This window comes from Lissotriton helveticus, chromosome 12 (assembly GCF_964261635.1).
Source record: "Lissotriton helveticus chromosome 12, aLisHel1.1, whole genome shotgun sequence".
In the NCBI taxonomy this organism is placed as follows: domain Eukaryota; kingdom Metazoa; phylum Chordata; class Amphibia; order Caudata; family Salamandridae; genus Lissotriton; species Lissotriton helveticus.
The window spans coordinates 545611039-545630571 of record NC_136073.1 but is presented as its reverse complement, the minus strand read 5'-3'; the positions used below and the strand labels follow the sequence as shown (position 1 = coordinate 545630571).

Sequence of the window (19533 nt, the reverse complement as noted above, 5' to 3'; positions counted from 1 at the left end):
TCGAACGTTATGGCCAAACACGATAGAACACGGTTCGGATACAGAAAGTGGATTGAGCCTGGTTCAAGATGGTTAGAGCCTTTTTTGTTGCGGAGGCTCCGATAAGGAGACCAGCCAGCTAGTCCTTGGAGTCCCTTCAGGAAGTCTTGGACTCAAAGAGAGGAGCATGGCGGCAGACCACTGGGGCTCAAAGCAGGCTTTAGGGAGCAGAACAGTCTTTGGTGCAGCAAAGTAGTCCTCCTGAAGTATACAGATGCAGGCAGTCCTCGGATAGACCTTCCGCAAGTCCAGGGGTGACTGATGAGTGGGTCTGAGGGTCTCATTTTCATACCTGGTGCCTTCTTTGAAGTGGAAGAAACTTTTGCAGGCTATTGATTTTTAAGTGGGGCTGTGCAAAGCACCGCCCGCTATAGATGGCCCATTCAGGCACACCTAGTTCCTTTATTGTGTGTCCTTAGGGAGGAATATACAAAGGACAACTGCCACTTACACCTGGTCATATGACCCAGGAACAGGCTGTCACCAAATGGTTGGTATAAGAAAATGTCATCTTTCTAAATGTGGCGTTTTCAGAATTGTGACTAAAAATCCAACTTCACCAGTAAAGAGGATTTTAGATTGCAATTCCTCAGTTACAAACATAAATTTGCTACCTGCTCTGAATCAAAAGTTAGTACTTATTAAATGCAACACGATAACCCAATGCTATTCTATAGGAGAGGTAGGCCTCACAGTAGCAAATATAGATGTTTTTCACTACCAGGATGTGTAAAACTTAAAAAAGCACATGTCCAACTTTTAAGTCACAAGGCGCCCTGTCGTATGGGTTGTGTATGGCCTACCTTAGGGTGACATATGTAATAAAAAATTAGTTTTAGGCTAGACAAGGGGCTTATTTTGCCATGTCCAATTGACAGTTTAAAACTGCATACAGCCTACAATGGCAGATATGGGACAGGTTTTAGGAGCTACTTAAGTGGGTGACACGAATGCTGCTGCAGGCCCACTATTCGCATTTAATTTGCCATCCCTGCGTATATGATATACCACTTTTGTAGGGCCCTATATTTAACTTAAATATGCCTATGAGGTGTTAGCTAATGTTACCATGTTTTAGGGAGTGAGAACAAGTACTTTGTGCACTTTACCATTGCTAACCTGTGCTTGATACCGAAGGCCAACAAAAACAAATTAAAATAAATAGGAGAGGTAAAGGCAAAAGGTTTGGAAGAAGACCACCCTAAAACTGAGGTGGCTTAAACTGAAATAATTAAGAATACTTGAGAAAAAGAGCACAAGTTACCGTTTTCCTAATATGGGATGGGTCTATTAGATGACAATGAATACAAGTATAGAATATAAATTCATGAATGTGAAAAAAACCTGTTACTTAAAGCATATATTTCCTGGCTAGAATTCATAAAGGGGTCACCTACCACCTGACAGCCCTATTACATCAGCAATTTGGCCATATATAAAATATACATCAGCATATATTGACTTATATTTGTCACCTTTAATTAGATCACTTCCGTTATTTATCTGGGACACTAAAGATAAAATAGACAAAGTTCCTTAGGAAGATTCCCTCATTATGGCAGTGATGGGTATGAATAAAATTTACACCGTTATACAAAATAAATTATGATGAAGGCTCCCAGTTTTCCATTTTCACTGATTTTTGCAGGGAAATACAGGCGAAAAACAATATGTTTCCTCTCTGTATTTATTTTTAAAAGCAGCAAAAATATTGACATTTTTGCTATTTGTGAGTGACTCTTCATGCTGTCTTTCATGAATTCCAGGGCAACAGCTGAGCAGATAGACCGCATGGGGAGTTAGAAAACGGGTTGAGATTTACCTAAATGCAGGCGTATGTTAACACATATTTGGAGTATAATGCTGATATTTACCCGAGGGTGTAGTGTTTTGCTATATTTGGCTATTTAATTTGCTAAAACGCGACAGGCATCAAAGTTTGAGCACATGCTAATCAGTTAGATGTGAGGAGGTACTCCTGAAAACCATCGCCACTCACGCTGTCACCTCTGTTCTCCCCCTTTGGGTCCCTTACAATCATAGTCAGGAGGAAGACAGCGAACACAGGGAGGAGTCACCAACAGTAACAAAGGGCTTTCCCTTTCAATACACAGCCTGGAGAAATCAACCCGGAAGCAAACACTTTGTGGAGCGGCGGAACGGAAATCCAGGACGACCAATCGGTAGTAGGAGAGGAAACTGGGGATTGGACCATACAAGAGAAAGAAGTTGTGTCAGAGGCATCTGTGTCTGGAAGACTGAGAGCGAGAGAGAAAAGAGGCAGTGCTAGATGACCGGAGGATGTCTCGGAGGTGAGGACGGAAGACTGTGACGGAGACCCAGAGAATCCCAAGGAGTGGCCTGAAGACGGGTGGATCCCGGAGGATGCGTATGAGCCGCCGCTCAGGGACAGAAAACGAGGTTTTGGGCCGGTGACTCCTAAGAGCCCCCTCATGTTCCAATTGCATGGCCAAAACCATTCCTATATATATCAGATAGGTGCATTATAGATTGGAGAAGTCCCAGTCAATTGTTGGGAGTATCTGCTAGGTGGCTTTTCTTTTTCCTTTCCACACAATTCATTGGCCAATTCCTCACGAGGGGTGGTGGAAGCTCTTTGTATCGGGTAGAGCATGAACATTGACCGCTGCTTTTGCTTTCTTGTTTTTTTTGGGGGGGGGGGGGAAGAGTTAAACTTCAGGACCTAACCAGGCAACCGCCGAAGTGACGAGGACTCCTACGACTGGCAGACCTACGTAGCCCTTTTGGAACCGGTCAAGACTGTCTTTTGGTTTACTGCGCTGGTGTGACTGAAGAGGTGCACTCTTTTGTTCCCTGCCCTTGCCTTGGGATTATTAATGGGTCCCTTCAATAAAATCTCACTATTACTTCCATACGGCCTCCTCGCTTCTGTTTCCGCCCATCACTCCGACAGGAAATTAAAAAATTTATGACTCCATTTATTCTCTAAAAACAAAATAAATATGGATAGTGCAAAAAAAATATGATTAAAGACAGAAATATTAAAGGAATAATTAAAACTGGGAGCCCTAATTATGATTAAAAGCCTTACTATATTTGTATTATTAAATGAGCCAGTTATTTTTAATACCAAAAATTACTCTCACTGAGGTTGCACTTGGAAAAAATTATTTCATGTATTAAAAGAATAACATTTAATACCAGGTCAAAGGCACAGCAATGGGTTTCAGGTTTTATCCTAAGTATGTGAATCTGTTTATGGGTCTATTAAAGATTGAGCTTGCATGGAGTGCCACTTTATTTTCCCAACATAAGATATCATCTATGTGCCCGCCCTTAAATGATATTGTACTCAATTGGAATGGCACAGAATCAGAATTGCTTGATTATCGCAGCTGCATAAATAGCAATCCGTTTAATGTCAAACTATCTTTGGGAGTAGCAGCAAAAGGTAGGTTTTCTTTATGTTGAACTATATGTGGCTAAAGGTTTATGTACGCGTAAAATGTATTGGAAACCTATTGCTATTAACGGTCTTGTACATGCAACGTTAAGACCGCTCAGGAAACAAGTGTCCAGTATTCTCTTTGGTGAGCTACTAAGGCAAAATGAAACTGTAGTGACAATAAGATCTATCAAAAAGAAAAAGATTAGAGAGAATGTTTTTGAAGGGAGATCTAAAAGCTGCATTGTTCGAGAAATGGCTAAAAGAGCCAACCTGTTTGATAGACTTGAACTACTGACCGACTCGGTGAAGAAGAAAAGCAAAGGATTTGTTACAGAAATTAGATTTATCACTCCATATAGTTCAGGGAGTCAGATAGTTTACAATAGCCTATACAAACATTGCTAAAAAGTAACATATTTAAAGGATAACATCGCAACTAAACCTGTGATTACCTTCAGATGTTATGTTCAAGTGATAATCAAATAGCACGAATTAAAAGATACAGACAACTGGTTAATCAAGAAAGTGGTAAGCAAGTATAGATGTCAACAATGTATATGGAGTAAATGTGTTAACTGTCTAGAATTTGAAGCTCTAAGTGATGAGAACAAAATCCGACAGTTCATAAATTGCAGCACTGTGTACGTTTGATTGTATCCATATGTGCAAGCAATGTGTGGGATCAACAAAAAGGAAATTAAAAGAATGGTGGAAAGATTATGTGATCACTGGAAAAATGAAGGATGTCAAGTATTCATTGGTTGCTCATGTTTGAAGAGACTGCCACCATGAAAGATGTCAAATATGTTGGAATCAAACATACAGAATGTGATCTATGAGGTGGTAATCAAGACGATAATTTGAAAAAGAGGGAAACAAAGTATGAATACATCCAAAACATTAGCTATTGGACTCAACATGGACATAAAGTTCACTTTTCTGTCAACACCTTTTAAGTTTTATCCAACATGTATAAACCCACTCTGCTGTCTATATCCTAATATAATTATCATGAGATTTCCTATCAGATTTTAATATAAATTAATTCTCTTCTTCAAATTGTCAGTATTCATAGGTAACATGTCACCTCATTAATTGAATAGCTACAACTCCTAAGATCTGCTGACCACGTTCTGTTATTTAATATCTTATTAACTGATCAATCTTCTTATGTGATTGGCTGGCAGAGTGTGTCGAGACCATAGCTTTGATCCTCGGTTAAGTTCGATTTTACTAAAAACAAAACTTTTTTTTTTTCATCCATCTAATAATCCGGACCTATCCTCCTCTAATGAAATACAATGTACTGTATAATCCAACTTTTATATATTCCATTCAAAATTTGATGTGTCAGGTTATCCATAGGATAGTCCATTCAGGACAAATGAAAGGGACTGACACAGCACTACCAGTAATCATTTAGAACAATCTTTTTCCAGGTGAGTAACTAGATTCATTTCTTATAGAGAGCAGTGAGTTCTGGGGCACACCACTTGCAAGCTGAGCACTTTTGTCAAATACCGCCTTGGCCATCGTATCCTGCTTATAAAAGGTCAACAAGATGGAAGTTGACTTACTTGAATTATAAGCGAGTTCGGCTCCAACCAGGTAAGACTGGTGCAGGAAAAGATCAGATGGAGTCATCGTCTTTATTCTTTGAGATTCCAAAAAGCTGTTTTGCTTGCTATCACCTCTGATCTATTTTCCCTTTACATTATAGGGTATAATCCTTCAATTTAATGAAACTGTGTGGGAAGATCAAATACATTTAGGTTTCAGCGCTACCAATATTTGACTGCCTCTTAATTGGCGGGTTTTTTAAATGACTAAATGTAACATTTAGGTTGTACATACTGTGGAACTTTGAGTGCTTCCAGTATTCTTCACCATAAAACGAGATAGTGTCTTGTTAAATAATAATTATTTACAAACATGAACACAGACCACGTTCCTGGTGTAGGCTGTGGGTGATTGCATGCTTTGTCTCCCCTTTCCTTCTTATCTTTTTTCTACTCGCCCCTTATTTGTCTTCTCTCTCCCGCTTCTTTTCCCCCACCGCCAAAAGCAGCTTAATACTAAATTGAAGTTTGTAATGTTTAATACAACAATATGTACCGTGAGTTATCAGCATTAACCATGGACTTTAAAGGTTTATAGACAATACACCATAAGGCAAATATGTATTTATTTATTTTATCAATTTATAAAGCACATGGTTACACCACCGGTGTGACCCAGCGCTAACGCAGAATCTTAGTAAAATCGGCAGGAAGCTACCTTAAAAGAGTATCCGGAACCATATGGCGGCACTCGAAGAGCACGGTACTAGTTCGAAGGTGGTTACAGCAATGTCTTTAATCTCTTGCGAAAAGTAATTTCACATGGTTCGGTTCTTAGCACCACTGGCAGAATATTTCAGACCTTGGCTGCAAGGTATCTAAAGGAGCAAGCTCCCATCCTGGCTTCCTGTATTCTAGGCACAGTGACCAGTGCGGTGCCTTTAGATCTTAGATTCCGTGCCGGTGTGTAAGCAGTTATCATAGACTGCAGATGTTGCAGTTCTTTATTCAGGAGACCCTTACGCGTGTAAGGATAATGACTCGAGCACACCTGTAGGCAAACTTAATTACAAAGTATCCAAAAGTCAATGAAAACTTTGTTGGTCAATCAATAAGTATTTTCAGGTTTTAATTCAACCAGTAGAATTGATCATATTACGTCATATGATATTTGATTCATTGATTGATATAGTCAAGATATAGCATTGAAATCACAATGGTAACAACATGTAATCACTTTGCTGTTTTTTGCAGGAAACCCCAATGCATTTTGAGCCGTGGGCTCTTCTTCAGGGGGCTATATCTTGACTATGTCAATCAATAAATTAAATATCATATGACGTAATATGATCAATTCTACTGGTTGAATTAAAACCTGAAAATACTTATTGATTGACCAACGAAGTTTTCATTGACTTTTGGATACTTTGCAATTAAGTTTGCCTACAGGTGGGCTCGAGTCATTATCCTTACACGCGTAAGGTTCTCCTGAGTTTTATCACTTGCACCTCACCGGACAGGAGGTGTTCACCTCGAGCACCCTAACTATAAGAAACTGAATACATTGAGGTACCTACCCAGTATTAAAAAGGGAGTGCAGCGATGTCACCTCGCTTTTTACGCAGTCCTTTATTCCACAGAATCCCGTGGCAGTAGCACATGGCCATAAACGCGATCCTCTTCTCCACTTTCAAACATTAGTTTAGAATCAAGCCAGTCCCCAAGATACTTAACTTCTGCTTTCAGGGTAGGTATTTGCCCTAGTGTCTTGGGCCACTATGCTGATGCCCATATCGAGGGGGCCTTTCCGACTATCAACACCTCCGTTTTGTTACCATTGAGTTTCAAACAGTGGTTGGACATCCATGTGTCTAGCTCCTCTAAGCATTGAGAAAATTGATTAGCTGTCTGTGCCGAATACTGAGATAAGGTGACAATCAATTGTGTCTCCTCGGCGTATGAGATAAGTCGCATTGTGTCCTTCTACTAATTCTGCAAGAGGACCCATATAGAGATTAAACAACGTAGGGCTTAGAATTGAGCCCTGTGGGACCCCTTACAGCAGAGGGATGCTCTTTGATGTATGTGGGTGCTGAACAACTTGAAAGCTCTGCGATGAAAGTAAGGAGATCATCCAGGGTAGAGCTGAGCCCCTGACCCTGCATTTACATAATGTCTTGAGAAGAAGATTATGAGATACTGTGTCAAATGCCGCTCTGAGATCCAGCAGGATCAGCGCAGCAGTCTGCCCTGCATCCGTGCATTTCCTTGGAGTTTCCGGAGCTGGGAGTAGGGCCGACCCCAGTGGAGTGAGTGGCTCTGAAACCAGATTGTGAAGAGTGAAACAGGTCATTCAGGTTAATATGATTAACAAGCCGCTTGTTGGCTACTTTCTGTGCACTTTTAGAAAAGAATTGTAGCAGCAAATTAGGGTGCAAGTTTTCTAACAGTGAAGTCTATTAGTGTTTTTTATGCAATGGCCGCACTATCGCTTGTTTCCATTTCTGAGGCATTTCACCCAGATAAAAGGAATGAGCAATTAGCTGTGAGACTTGGGGCAGAATGAAGTTGCCTCCTTGCATTAAGTTCTTAGGAAGGGCTGGGTCTAAAGGAGATCCGGATTTAATCGCCCTGGCCATACCCTTCAGATCTCCAATCTCCGGCACCCTAAATTCATCAAGGGTTTCTCCCTCGAATGTTGTTTCGGAAAGGGACTCCGGATTCATACCATGATGTGCTTCCACTGGAAACGAGTCGTACATTTTTGCAACTTTATCTGCCAAAAAGTCAGCAATTTTATTGCAGTTCTCCAGGGAAATAGACATTGGGACAGTTATGCGTTCATGCGATTTAAGAGTTTTCAAAATAGAGAATGTTTCTTTCGCTGAGTTATTAGCATTTTCAATTTTTTCGGTAAAAAAGTCATGCCGCGTTTTTCCAATAAGCGCGTGATATTTTTTTAGCTCTTTTTTTTATAATTATCCCTACTCACAGTGCTATAGTCCTTCCTCCACCTGTGCTCTAATTGTTTGCATTTTTTTAGCCATCATTAATGTGCCATTAAACCAGGGCGCCGATACCCTCATCCTTTTGGTGTATACCCTCATCCTTTTGGTGTTTAGCGTGGTCCAAGTGCTATTTCGTCTAATTCACCTGTTAGTCAGTTTTCCACATCCCTATTTGCTATGTTGATATCCTCCTCAAGTTTAGGGCTGGTATTCAAAAGTACCTGAGAGAAAGTGTCTGGCTTAAACCTCCACTTCCTACGTGTGATTACCTGGCTAGGCTTAATGGGGGTGAGCCTGCCAGAAGGCACGGAAAAGGACACTAAGTGGTGGTCTGACCAAGGGACTGCCAACGGCATCCCCACCTCAAGCTCAGCTGAGTTGGTAAATATCAGATATTGAATGTGTCCCAGTTGATGAGTTGGAGCGCTCACTTTTTGCACCAAGTTCAGGAACATATGGTCCTTGCATAGCGATTGTACTTCAAGGTTCACCTTATTGTCAAAGTGCAAGTTGAGGTAGCCGAAGATTAACAGATTGTTATAACGCAGTGCTGGCTGAACCAACTTCTCCACAAGGCTCAATATAAATTGTGCTGCAGGACCTGATGGACGATTAATTAGAAAACCCGCTATAGTGTGGTCTTCTGCTGCAGAAAGAGTAAAAAATAGAGCCTCACAGTTCTCAAGATTGGCCTCCTTAATGCAGTATTTCAGTGATAATTTATGTATTATTGCAATTGCTCCTCCTCTTTGTATAGAACAATCCTGTCCAAGTATCCCAAATCCTTGTGGTAGTGCATCAAGGATATCAGGAATAGAGCACTCGTTCAGCCATGTTTCAGTAAGAAACAGAGCATCTGTCTTTTTATCATTTAAAATCTCAAAAATCCCATAATTATGTTTCACTAGCTAACGACAATTTATTAAAAGCAAGTGCAATTTAGATGCGTGGTATGCAGTCTGTTTTTTGGGTTCAAAGTCTCTGTTGCAGATAAGCATTTTAGTGGACAGGAGTCTGCTGTTAATTTGTGCCGACATATTTAAAATATCTGAGGTGCTAAGCTATGGAGTGCATCGGATAGGTAGTGTATATGTTGATGGGTCTTACAACTGGCAAGGGTTCTGGCCCCTGGTTCCAGCCGGACACAGGCTGGCTTGCCTTCGGCGCGCAGGCAGCGCGTCCGCGTCACGGCTCTTATTTATTGGATCAGGAGAGTCAGATCCAAAAACAACTTGCCCGTCAACCTTCCCAAATTGGCGGTCAGAAAGGCGTCTTGTTCAGAGAAGAGGGGAAAATACACTTCCTCGGAACCACAAAGCCAAGGAAAAGAGCCCCAGCTCTCCCGACCTGACCCACGGCATGGAGCCTAGAAACAGGTAAAAAGGCCTAGCAGCAGTGCAGGGTGTCAAACAAGTTAAAATATGTATTTAAAACAAATGTGCAATAACCATAAAACCAGTGGGACCAGATCAACAGGAAAATAGTATCACCCTCTATGTGTTTAACAATCTAAATATAGTATCTCCCAACCTGAAAGCAGCCTGTCTTGGATTATAAATTGCTCCCTATTCTTATTCACCATACCTTTTTTCATTTGCCGGTGCCAATGATCTGCTACATGTATACATAAACCTGCTGATCAGGAATCAATTTATTTTTTATTTGGAGATATGTGAATCAATTGCATGCTCCAGTTATTCATATGGCATACTGCCATCTATTAATAAAATTAAGTCTTGTGAGAAAGAAACAGTCATTCAATGTCTTAAATGCCAATATCTTTATACTGTTTAGAAAAACAATATTTGTTTATATTTTTAAAGCAACATTTTTCGCTGCTGCACTTAACACAAATTAACCACATTGTTTGGCTTGTTTTCAGAACGTATATCCTCGTATTGTGTCAGTGTACTTTCTCGCTGAGGAGCTCATTTTGCATAGAGATGTAGAGAGTAGACTGCTATCTTCAACCCAATAGGTGCACTGTATTGTTGACCTTATTCATCTGTGAACAGTTAAGAAGTAGGGATAATTAGATTCAAAGCATAAAAGAGGCAGTCACTATTTGTTTCACAAAGTATGTTGAGATAACTACCCATTGAACAATAGACTAACAAGAAATCATGTTTTTTTTATCTCAAAGAGATGTGAATGGCTGCTGTACACTGACCCAGGCACCAGAGGGCACTTGGGGCATCGCCATTCAGAGTCGTGGCACCTGGGTCATAGGACGTGGCAGGGTTGCCCACTCTTGCTGCTCCTGCTTGCTCTCGCAATAGAGCCCTTGATGATATAGGCACACAGGGAGCCGCGTGACAGTGGCATACGATTGGGAGATGTCCATCATGTTATTTCACTCCTTGCAGACAACACCCCCCCCCCCCCCCCCCCCCAGTTGCATTGCTGATGCTCTGCATTTGCTAGATGAGTTTGGGAACCTGTCTGGTCTACAGGTCAATTGTGGCAAGTCACTGCTGTTTCCTTTCTCTGGTCAAAAACCGATGGACCGTTTACCAAATATCTGCTTGCGCCTCGAGCTGACACAATTTAGATACTTGGGGAACAGGGTGGTCACACCAGAGTACTGCAACTATGCCTTAATACAGGGTCCTGGATGCATTACAGTCATCTTGGGCCTTTTTGAACATGTTGCTTCTCTCCTTGATAGGCAGATTGTCCATAGACAAGATGGTGCTGCCGCCAAGATGCCTGTATGTACTACATAACTCGCTATGCCCTCTCCCAATGAAGATATTCAAGCAGCTAGACTCAATTCTATGTCAGGAAGCGGAGGCGAGGATTTTGCTAGTCCTTTCTCCATTTTATTGGACAGCAAGTTAGAAGTAAGAAAAAACAATAAGCCATGGACTACCCAAACCAACATGGCCGCGGTAGTCCTGGTAACATATCAACCAATCAGAGTCCAACAGTTAGCATATAGGGAATCCCATCTGTTAGTCCTTCCTCTTTCTCCATTGCTGCCTCGGCAAGATAAGTCACGTTTTACTATCTGCTTGATCTTTGTCGTGGCAGTTGTGTTTTCAAGTATTGACAGCTTTATTCTTATGTTGTTTTATTTGCCTTGACTTCGCCTTTGTTGTAGGCGGTGTAATTGTGCTAACGCGGTAGGCTTTCAGCCCGAGCGTTTCTTCTTCGCGCGTGCGCGGTCTTGGTGTCGGCTTCTGGCGCCGACCAGCTGTTCTCCTCAGCGCTCTTCGCGCTTGAGTGGAAACGCGCTGAGGCTTTGCGCTTCATTTGTTCTTTGGCCTCTTCCCTCACACTGACGCCGTTTTCGATGGCAGGAATGTTTTTCTGACTAAAATTTTATAAATACGATTTATTTTTCTGTCAGTATTTTCGTGTTTCAGGCTCTTGATTGGTATTAGCCTGTGTGGTACCCGTGTGAAGGGTTTTTCCCCTTTTATATAGTTGGGGTGTTGTTTATGGGTACCAGTTATTCTGCCAAAATGCAGCCGGTCCTTCTACTGTTGAGGTGGTGGCTCCTATCGATCAACCACAACTGACCCCTTCACACACTCCTGCAGAGGTGGACAGGCTTCTCTCTTCGGCGATAGCTCAGGCTCTGGCACCTCTGCAGGACAGTGTTAATAAACTGTCAGCCCATGTGTTCAAGAATGATTCAGGTGTTTTTGGGGACAGTGGGGCAGGGCCCAGTGGTTTTCCTTGTGCTATACCACGTACGGCCAGGAAGCGTGATGCGGGGCACCTGGAGGGCTTCAGTAGATTATCTGAGGTCTTTCGTAAGAGTGCGCGCACGCTTAGAAGCGCACCCTACCGGGGGACGACTCGCCCGGAGAGACTGGTGGTTTTGCCACCCAGGACCTTGACCCGGAAGAAGGGTTCCCCATTGAGGGAGATGATGAGGAGGACGAATACGTAGATGAGGATGAGGACGCTTCCTCAGAGGATTTTTCTGACATAAGCAGGTCTTGGCGCCCAAAACCTAGCGCTCCTAGTCTTACGGGTGGCGATCTTGCGCCTCCTAATATGTTCGACCCATCTACTATTGTAAGACCTAGGTCATCAGAGTGGTTTCCTGAGCAGTCTACAGCTGATTATGTCGCAGCTAAGCTTCGACAGCCTTTACCTCAGGATGTCCGCCTTCGCCTACGTTCTGAGTGCCCTCGCCCTTCCCTTCCCTTTAGGGTGGCATGTACCCCTGAGATTGATCCGAAGTTGTGTACCTTCTTCGCCAAGTATATCAAGGACCCTAAGAAGGGTATAGATAGGTCCTGGAAGGCCTGTCAGGATAAGCTTTTGGATGTCGTGGGTCCCCTGACGAAAATAATTGAATTGGCCCAACGTTCTAAAGAGTCGGGCTTGCCGATGTCGGTTGATGAAGTGGCTGGTTGGTCGCAACGGGCAGTTTGCCTTCTGGGCAATGCCAATTGTGCGCTTTCGGCGGAGCGTCGACGATCCTTGCTACTTAAGATTGATCCTAAGCTAGGAGAGTTGTCGTCTTCGGAGGCGGGCCCGGTTGCGCAGGGTGCTTTGTTTGGAGACCCCTTTGTGAAGGAGTTAGGGAAGTTTTTCGCTACCTTTTCTGCATTGGATAAAGCTCAGGCTTCTATGAAGAAGTTTTTCCCCAAAAAGGTTTTTGGCGGGGCCGGCAGAGGCAGGGGTCGCTCTTCCGGCCGTCAGGTCCAGCAAGGCCCCAACAGAGGCCAATTCAGAAGAAACAACGGCTGGAATGATGGGCGTCAGGGTACCTTTTACCCTTCCAGAGGAGGCAGAGGCCAAGGCAGGGGACGTGGTGGATACCAGTCCAACTCCAGAGGATTTAATGGTAAGATTTGGCATCATATCTCTGGTTCAAATGGGGGGAAGATTGGCGTTGTTTCCCCAGGCCTGGTCGTCGATAACTTCAGATTCTTGGGTTCTAGAGACCGTGCAGGGGTTTCACATCGAATTTTACGGTTCCCCCGTTCAACTCTCTCGTCCTCGCCCTCTAGTTTTTTCTGTCACAGAACAAGAACTTATAGATTTGGAGGTGCGGGCGATGTTACAAAAAGGCGCCATCATCCCCTCGGTGCTCCATCCAAACGGGTTCCTCAGCAACATCTTCCTTGTGGAAAAGAAGGGCAAAGGGTTCAGACCAGTAATCAACCTCCGCTCCTTCAACGAATGGCTGATTTACAGGCATTTCAAGATGGAGGGCATCCATCTTTTGAGAGACCTTCTGTTGCAAGACGATTGGTTGGTTCGCTTGGACCTGAAGGATGCTTATCTTTCGGTTCCAATCTTTCCTCCTCATTGTCGGTTCCTCCAGTTTCTGTGGAAGGATCAGGTCTACGAGTTTCGTACGCTCCCCTTTGGTCTTTCCTCAGCACCTTGGTGCTTTACCAAACTCCTACGCCCGGTGGTAGAACATCTCCGTACCATGGGGATTCGTCTTATAATTTACCTGGACGACGTTCTTTTAATGAATCAGTCCAAGGATCTCCTTCACCATCTTCAGGTTACAATAACCCTTCTTCAATCTCTGGGTTTCATCATCAATACCCAGAAGTCGGACCTCATTCCTTGTCAGGAAATTACTTTCCTTGGCTTTCTGATCATAACTACGGACGCGACGCTTCATCTTCCTTCCGAAAAGATCTCCAAGATCAAGAAGGAGATTCGCAAGGTTCTCCGGCGGGATCGGATATCCCTCCGCCAATTGGCCAGGATTGTGGGATTACTGTCTTCATCGATCCAGGCCATTTTTCCAGGCCCTCTTCATTACAGGGCTCTTCAGAGGCTGAAGGCGTTTCACCTTCGCAAGGGTCTCACTTACTCGGAACTGATTTCCTTAAACCTGGAAGCCAGGTCGGAGCTTCTTTGGTGGTTAGATCACATGGATGCTTGGAACGGGATGGCGATTTTCGGTTCCCGTCCGGATCTTGTGATCGAGTCAGATGCCAGCCGTCAGGGTTGGGGAGCCCGGTGTGGCTCCCTCTCGGTGGGCGGCAGGTGGACGGAGGAGGAACTTCACCTCCACATCAATTGCTTGGAGCTCCTCGCGGGTTCCTTCGCAATCCGCTCTTTCACCACGACCAGGGTTTCGTGTTGTGTTCTTCTTCGGATGGACAACACGACTGCGGTCAGGTACATCAATCGGTTGGGCGGCACTCATTCCAAGGTCCTAGCGGATCTTGCGAAGGACTTCTGGAACTATTGCCTTCTTCGTCAGATTTCTGTCACAGCGGAGTATCTCCCAGGCGATCTGAACACGGTTGCGGATTGGCAGTCCAGGAATTTTCGAGATGCCAGCGATTGGAGGCTGGATCTTTCGGTATTCCAGAGAATTTCGGACCTTTGGGGTCTTCCGGTGATGGACTTATTTGCGTCCAGGTGGAATGCCCACCTTCCCCGCTTCTACAGCTGGAAACCGGACCCGGGTGCGGAAGCAGTGGATGCCTTCCTACAGGACTGGTCCCGGTTTCCAGCTTATGCGTTTCCTCCCTTTCTTTTCATTCAGATGGTGGCAGCTCAGGTCTGCAGACAGAGAGCTTCTCTGATTCTGATCACACCAATCTGGAAAGCTCAATGCTGGTTCCCTTCTCTTCTAGAGCTGTCCTGGGACAAACCTCTTCGGCTACCGTCGTTCAATCACATTCTGACGGATCCTTTGGGTCACCCGCATCCCCTGGTTCTCCAGGGCCATCTACATCTCATGGCCTGGAGGATTTCAGGAGACGTTGGTCTTGTGACTCACTTTCGAGAGACGCTGAACTCCTCATCCAAGGAGCCTGGGCCCCTAACACCACTAAGCGTTATAGATCAGCATGGAACAGATGGGTTCGTTGGTGTGTGGCAAAACACCTGGATCCCATGGGCTCCTCTGTCACTGAGGTGATTAACTTCCTCGCTGATCTTTTCCAAAAGAAATTGGCATACAGCACCATCAACTCTTTCAGGTCGGCAATCTCTGCTGGTCATGCCCTTGTTGATGGCTCTCCGGTGGGTGAGCATCCTTGGGTTTGTAAGCTCCTAAAGGGTATTCGCCTTTCGCGCCCCCCAGAGCCTCGTTATTCTGGATTATGGGATGTTAATGTGGTCTTGAATTTTCTTAAATCCTGGCAGGATAATCAGTACCTTTCCCGCAAGGAACTTTCGGCCAAATTGGCGATCCTTCTCTGCCTGATTTCATGTAAGCGTGCTTCAGATGTTCGTGCTCTGGATATCTCAGCCAGGGTTTTTACCCCAGAAGGGGTTACGTTTACGGTTTCAAGAAGAACTAAATGTAACACCAGGTCAGTAACTTACCCAGCTTTCCCAGATTCGCCAAAGCTCTGTGTTGTTCGCTGCCTCAAAACCTATGAGGATGTTACTCTTGAGTTCCGCCCTCCGGGCGAGAGACAGCTGCTTATAGCGGTTAAAAAACCTTTCAAGGCAGTTTCCTCTCCCACCATTGCCAGATGGGTCAGGTGGATTATGTCAGAAGCTGGAATTAACATCACTGACTTTGGGGCTCATTCCACTAGAGGTGCAATGGCTTCTTAGGCTGTACAAGTTGGTGGACGATTGGAGGATATCATGAATGCAGCGGATTGGTCTTCGGATTCCACTTTTAAAAAGTTCTACTTTAAGCCAATCCATGAGGCTGCATCGTTGGTGGTGAGTAAGCTTTGAACAAGCAAAATCCTCGCCTCCGCTTCCTGACATAGAATGAGAAATTTCCTAGTTATCACAAAGGAAAGTTTCAATTCTATTAAGGAGGCGGAGGCGAGGATTTTCCCACCCAGGCTTTATCGAGCCTTCCCTCCCGAACATGGACTAAGATGATTTTACTTCGTCTAAGGGAAGTACCTCTTTTCCTATGTATTAATGTTCTCATTGATAATCTGTGCAATGATGTTTATTTCCTCTTTGCAATTCGATTCTATTGCTCCATTGCAATGTTCTTGACTTGTTCTACATTGTTCTGGGCAAGATGTTATTATTATTGTTTCTTTTCCCTAGGCTCCGATCAAAAAACGGACTAGTGGATGGATGACTTCTTTCCTGCGGCAGCACCCAAGAAAGAGGAAGGACTAACAGATGGGATTCCCTATATGCTAACTGTTGGACTCTGATTGGTTGATATGTTACCAGGACTACCGCGGCCATGTTGGTTTGGGTAGTCCATGGCTTATTGTTTTTTCTTACTTGTAACTTGCTGTCCAATAAAATGGAGAAAGGACTAGCAAAATCCTCGCCTCCGCCTCCTTAATAGAATTGAACTTTTCCTTTGTGATAACCAGGAAATTTCTCATTCTCCTTTCTCTCCTGTGGGCAGGCTGGCATAGCAAGGTGGCCGTGATGACACTGACCAGACTTTGTTTAAAGGGGTTATTAGAGGTCCCGTAGCTCGGCCTATATTACTATGCCGTGTATCGCGAACGTGCGGCTTGATGGTTGGACCCGAAAGACAACTGGGAAAAATGCCTAGTGGCTGAAGAGTAGGCACAGAACGACTGCTGGAACTGTTGATGGAGGGGGCGGGGCTCTCGAAAGACTTCCTATACATGTCTCATTCCACCAAGAACTCCCAGTCAGATCAGCATTGTGTAGAGATATTAAAATCGAGGGCACAAATATTGGTTTACAACTACTTTTTCATACTTGGGCATAGTATTTGATAAAGAAAGCTCATGGAACCCATGCTATTTCCACCAGGAAGTTAAAGTTTAAAAACTCAACTATGGCTCTACAAAACTTTGCCAGAAGATTGGGTACGAACCCCTCCTGACGAAATGATAAAGATCTATAAAGCCAAATGTTTAAGCATCGCCTTATATGGGGCAGGAGAGTGGGGACTAACTGTGGAAAATTATTTTGTAAAGTATCTTCTTGCCACTCCAAAGAGTTCCTCTGCATATGTCTTTCAGGCAGAACTGGGTGTCCCATTCCTTACAGATTTAACTATGCTGCAGCCCGTTCTACTATGTCATCAAATTTAGACACTGGCCAACACTTTATCACACTGTTATACAGTGCTATGTATACAGATGCACCGGGCCCTCTCTGCGGGCAAGCATTGTCTGGGACGTTGACCTGGATACTCAACTGGACGACGGGGACTGGAAACAAGTCAATGGCCTTACACGCTCAGTCTCCTGTAATGTGCATTAAGCTGGTACATTACAACTTTCTCCATAGGACCTAACTTACCTCTAAGTATTTCCACTGTATGTCCCCATCCGTTCAGACAATTGTCCTCGTTGCGTAGCCAGTGGGCCGACTGTTTGCATTTGGCTTGGCAGTGCCGGGTGGTGCAGACCTACTGAACCCAGATGGTCGTGGACATAAAAAGGACTACGCACCTGAACATTGAACACACACCACAGTGATGTCTACTGGGCAACATTAAACAACCAAAGGGTAGGAAGATGCAATACAAATTTTTGCAATTGGTGCTAGTGTTGGCCAGGCATAACATTGACATCACTTGGATGGGACAAAGGGCATCTGAGATTGAACATTGGCATACGGATGTGCAGGAATGGTCCCTGGTGGAGGAGACCCCCATGAAGCTTAGTAGGCAGAATGACAAGGTAGTTGAGGGCCTCTTAGTGTGGAGTGACCTAAGTGACACACTCCTAGACCTTGAAACTGACACGCCCGCAACTGATAGTGCTAGCTCCGATGACGGTGGGGGATGAGGTGTAAATGCAGGTGAGGGAATGGCCCTCTCATATTTAGGATGATCATGGCGTGCATGTATGGGAAAATATTCTGTCTCCCGGTTGGACTCTGATGTATCGAGGAAGCGATAGTTGGTTGTTGATATGCTATATTGAATTGAATTTGCTAGGTTTTAAACCATGCATTCCACCAACTGAAAAATAAAGGTAATTTAAAAAAAAGAAAGGGATGGGAATAATTGGGAATTCTGCCCAGTTTATGATGAAGCAACCATACATCAGCACAAACTACAATTAAGTTTCACAAGAAAAGGATGAGCAAAAAACTGAATTTAAAATATATTTTGTTTTCCACGCACGCAAAGCTATACTGCAAACGATCCTTTATACAGAGGCTGAATAAAATGCTTTAAAACAAAGAGTGGATTTTAGATTAGGAAAACAAGCAAAAGAAATGCAGTGGTTTTGTCTACGTCTGCATTAGCGAAAAAAATATTATTTTGATTTCACTTACCCTCTTACCTGTTAAATGTTTTTAAGTACCACAGATAATTTTTTGTATAGAATAAAGTATTGTAGGGCTGGATCTTTGCCTTGCAATTTAATTGTATTATTTTTTTACCCCAAAAGAATGTTAATCCCTTTCAGGAAGCCTTCATGTATACAATGCAATTTACCCATTTTCCCATGGATTTTGGGGATTTCCTACACATTGAGGGCCCGATTCTCAAATGGGATTACGACTCATAAAGTTGCGAAGTCTCCGCCCCTCAAGGTGGAATCTCCACACTGCTGGGCTTAGTGCAGAGGCTCCGCCCCGAGTGCGGATGATTCGCCCCGAGTGCTGACACTCCGCACTCATAACTTTACGAGTCATAAGTCCTTTTTGTGAATCGGGCCCTGAACATTTTTGCGAGGTAGCACTTGCCACTGATTCCTGGCAAGGGCTACGGCAGGCATACCAGGACCTGAGCTGCTCATTTCTGTAGCTTGAGATTGCTTAACTGACTAAATGTTTCACCCCTACACGGATGCTGACACTGTTTCTCCTCTGTTTTCTCTGTCCCTCTAAGCACAAGGCAAATATTTACAGAGAAATTGAGCTTCATTGATATGATTGCAATCAACACTGTCATTGGTTAAGCAATTGGTTGTGTTATGTATTGAAATATTGTTTATAATTTAAACCTTTAACCTGGCTGGCTATTATTCAGAAAGTTAGTTATATTTTAATAATACATTGTTGACGTTATACAGTGTAGGTAGATTGGCAGTTAAACTCAAAGCTGTTTGTGTTGAGAATAAAAATATGTCTTTATATTGCATACTGTTGTGTGTTGTGAATTTCAGAGCGAACCATAACTTGTGACTAATTTCAGTGGGCTTTAGGTTTTAATGCATAACCATAACTGTAATTTTTTTACTTTCAGAGGTATCTTTATACATGTCTTAAGTTGTTACAACCAATCCTAGCCTTTACTTCCCTTTAACTTTAGTATTTTCGCTTTTTTTGACATCAAACTTTTTAGAAAGTATTATGACTAGGGCGGTGCTCAAGCCGTCCCAGCGTTCAACACCCACCGTGAATGGGTTTTGAGCATGCACAGCGAGAACTGGCTGTAGCCCGCCGCAGGTGGCTAAAACTGGGTCATCACAACCCTTGCTTCATATGGCTTTCCAGGTTTGGCCCCTTTTAGTTTGTTGTTCACTTTTATATATTTTTATTTTTCATTTTTGTTTTCTTATTTGCATTCATGGGTCCTTGTTAGACCTCCCTCGGGGTTTGAGAACGTAGCCTTGGGTCTGAAAACATGTTATGAGGCACAGCAAGGGTTCAAGAGCCATAGCTGTGAGGTTTGCAAATCTCA

The 19533-nt window shown here is 43.6% G+C and overlaps 1 protein-coding gene across 1 annotated transcript in view; it reads left to right on the top strand.

Moving 5' to 3' along the window:
• Nucleotides 1–16161, top strand: part of CMTM4 (CKLF like MARVEL transmembrane domain containing 4) — a 332246-nt gene extending 316085 nt beyond the window's left edge. Inside the window, exon 4 of the mRNA XM_078669541.1 lies at nt 16002–16161. Within this exon, the coding sequence (XP_078525667.1) occupies nt 16002–16076 (75 nt within the window). The 3' untranslated portion in view covers nt 16077–16161. The remainder of the gene's footprint in view (nt 1–16001) is intronic.
• Nucleotides 16162–19533: the final 3372 nt, after the last annotated feature.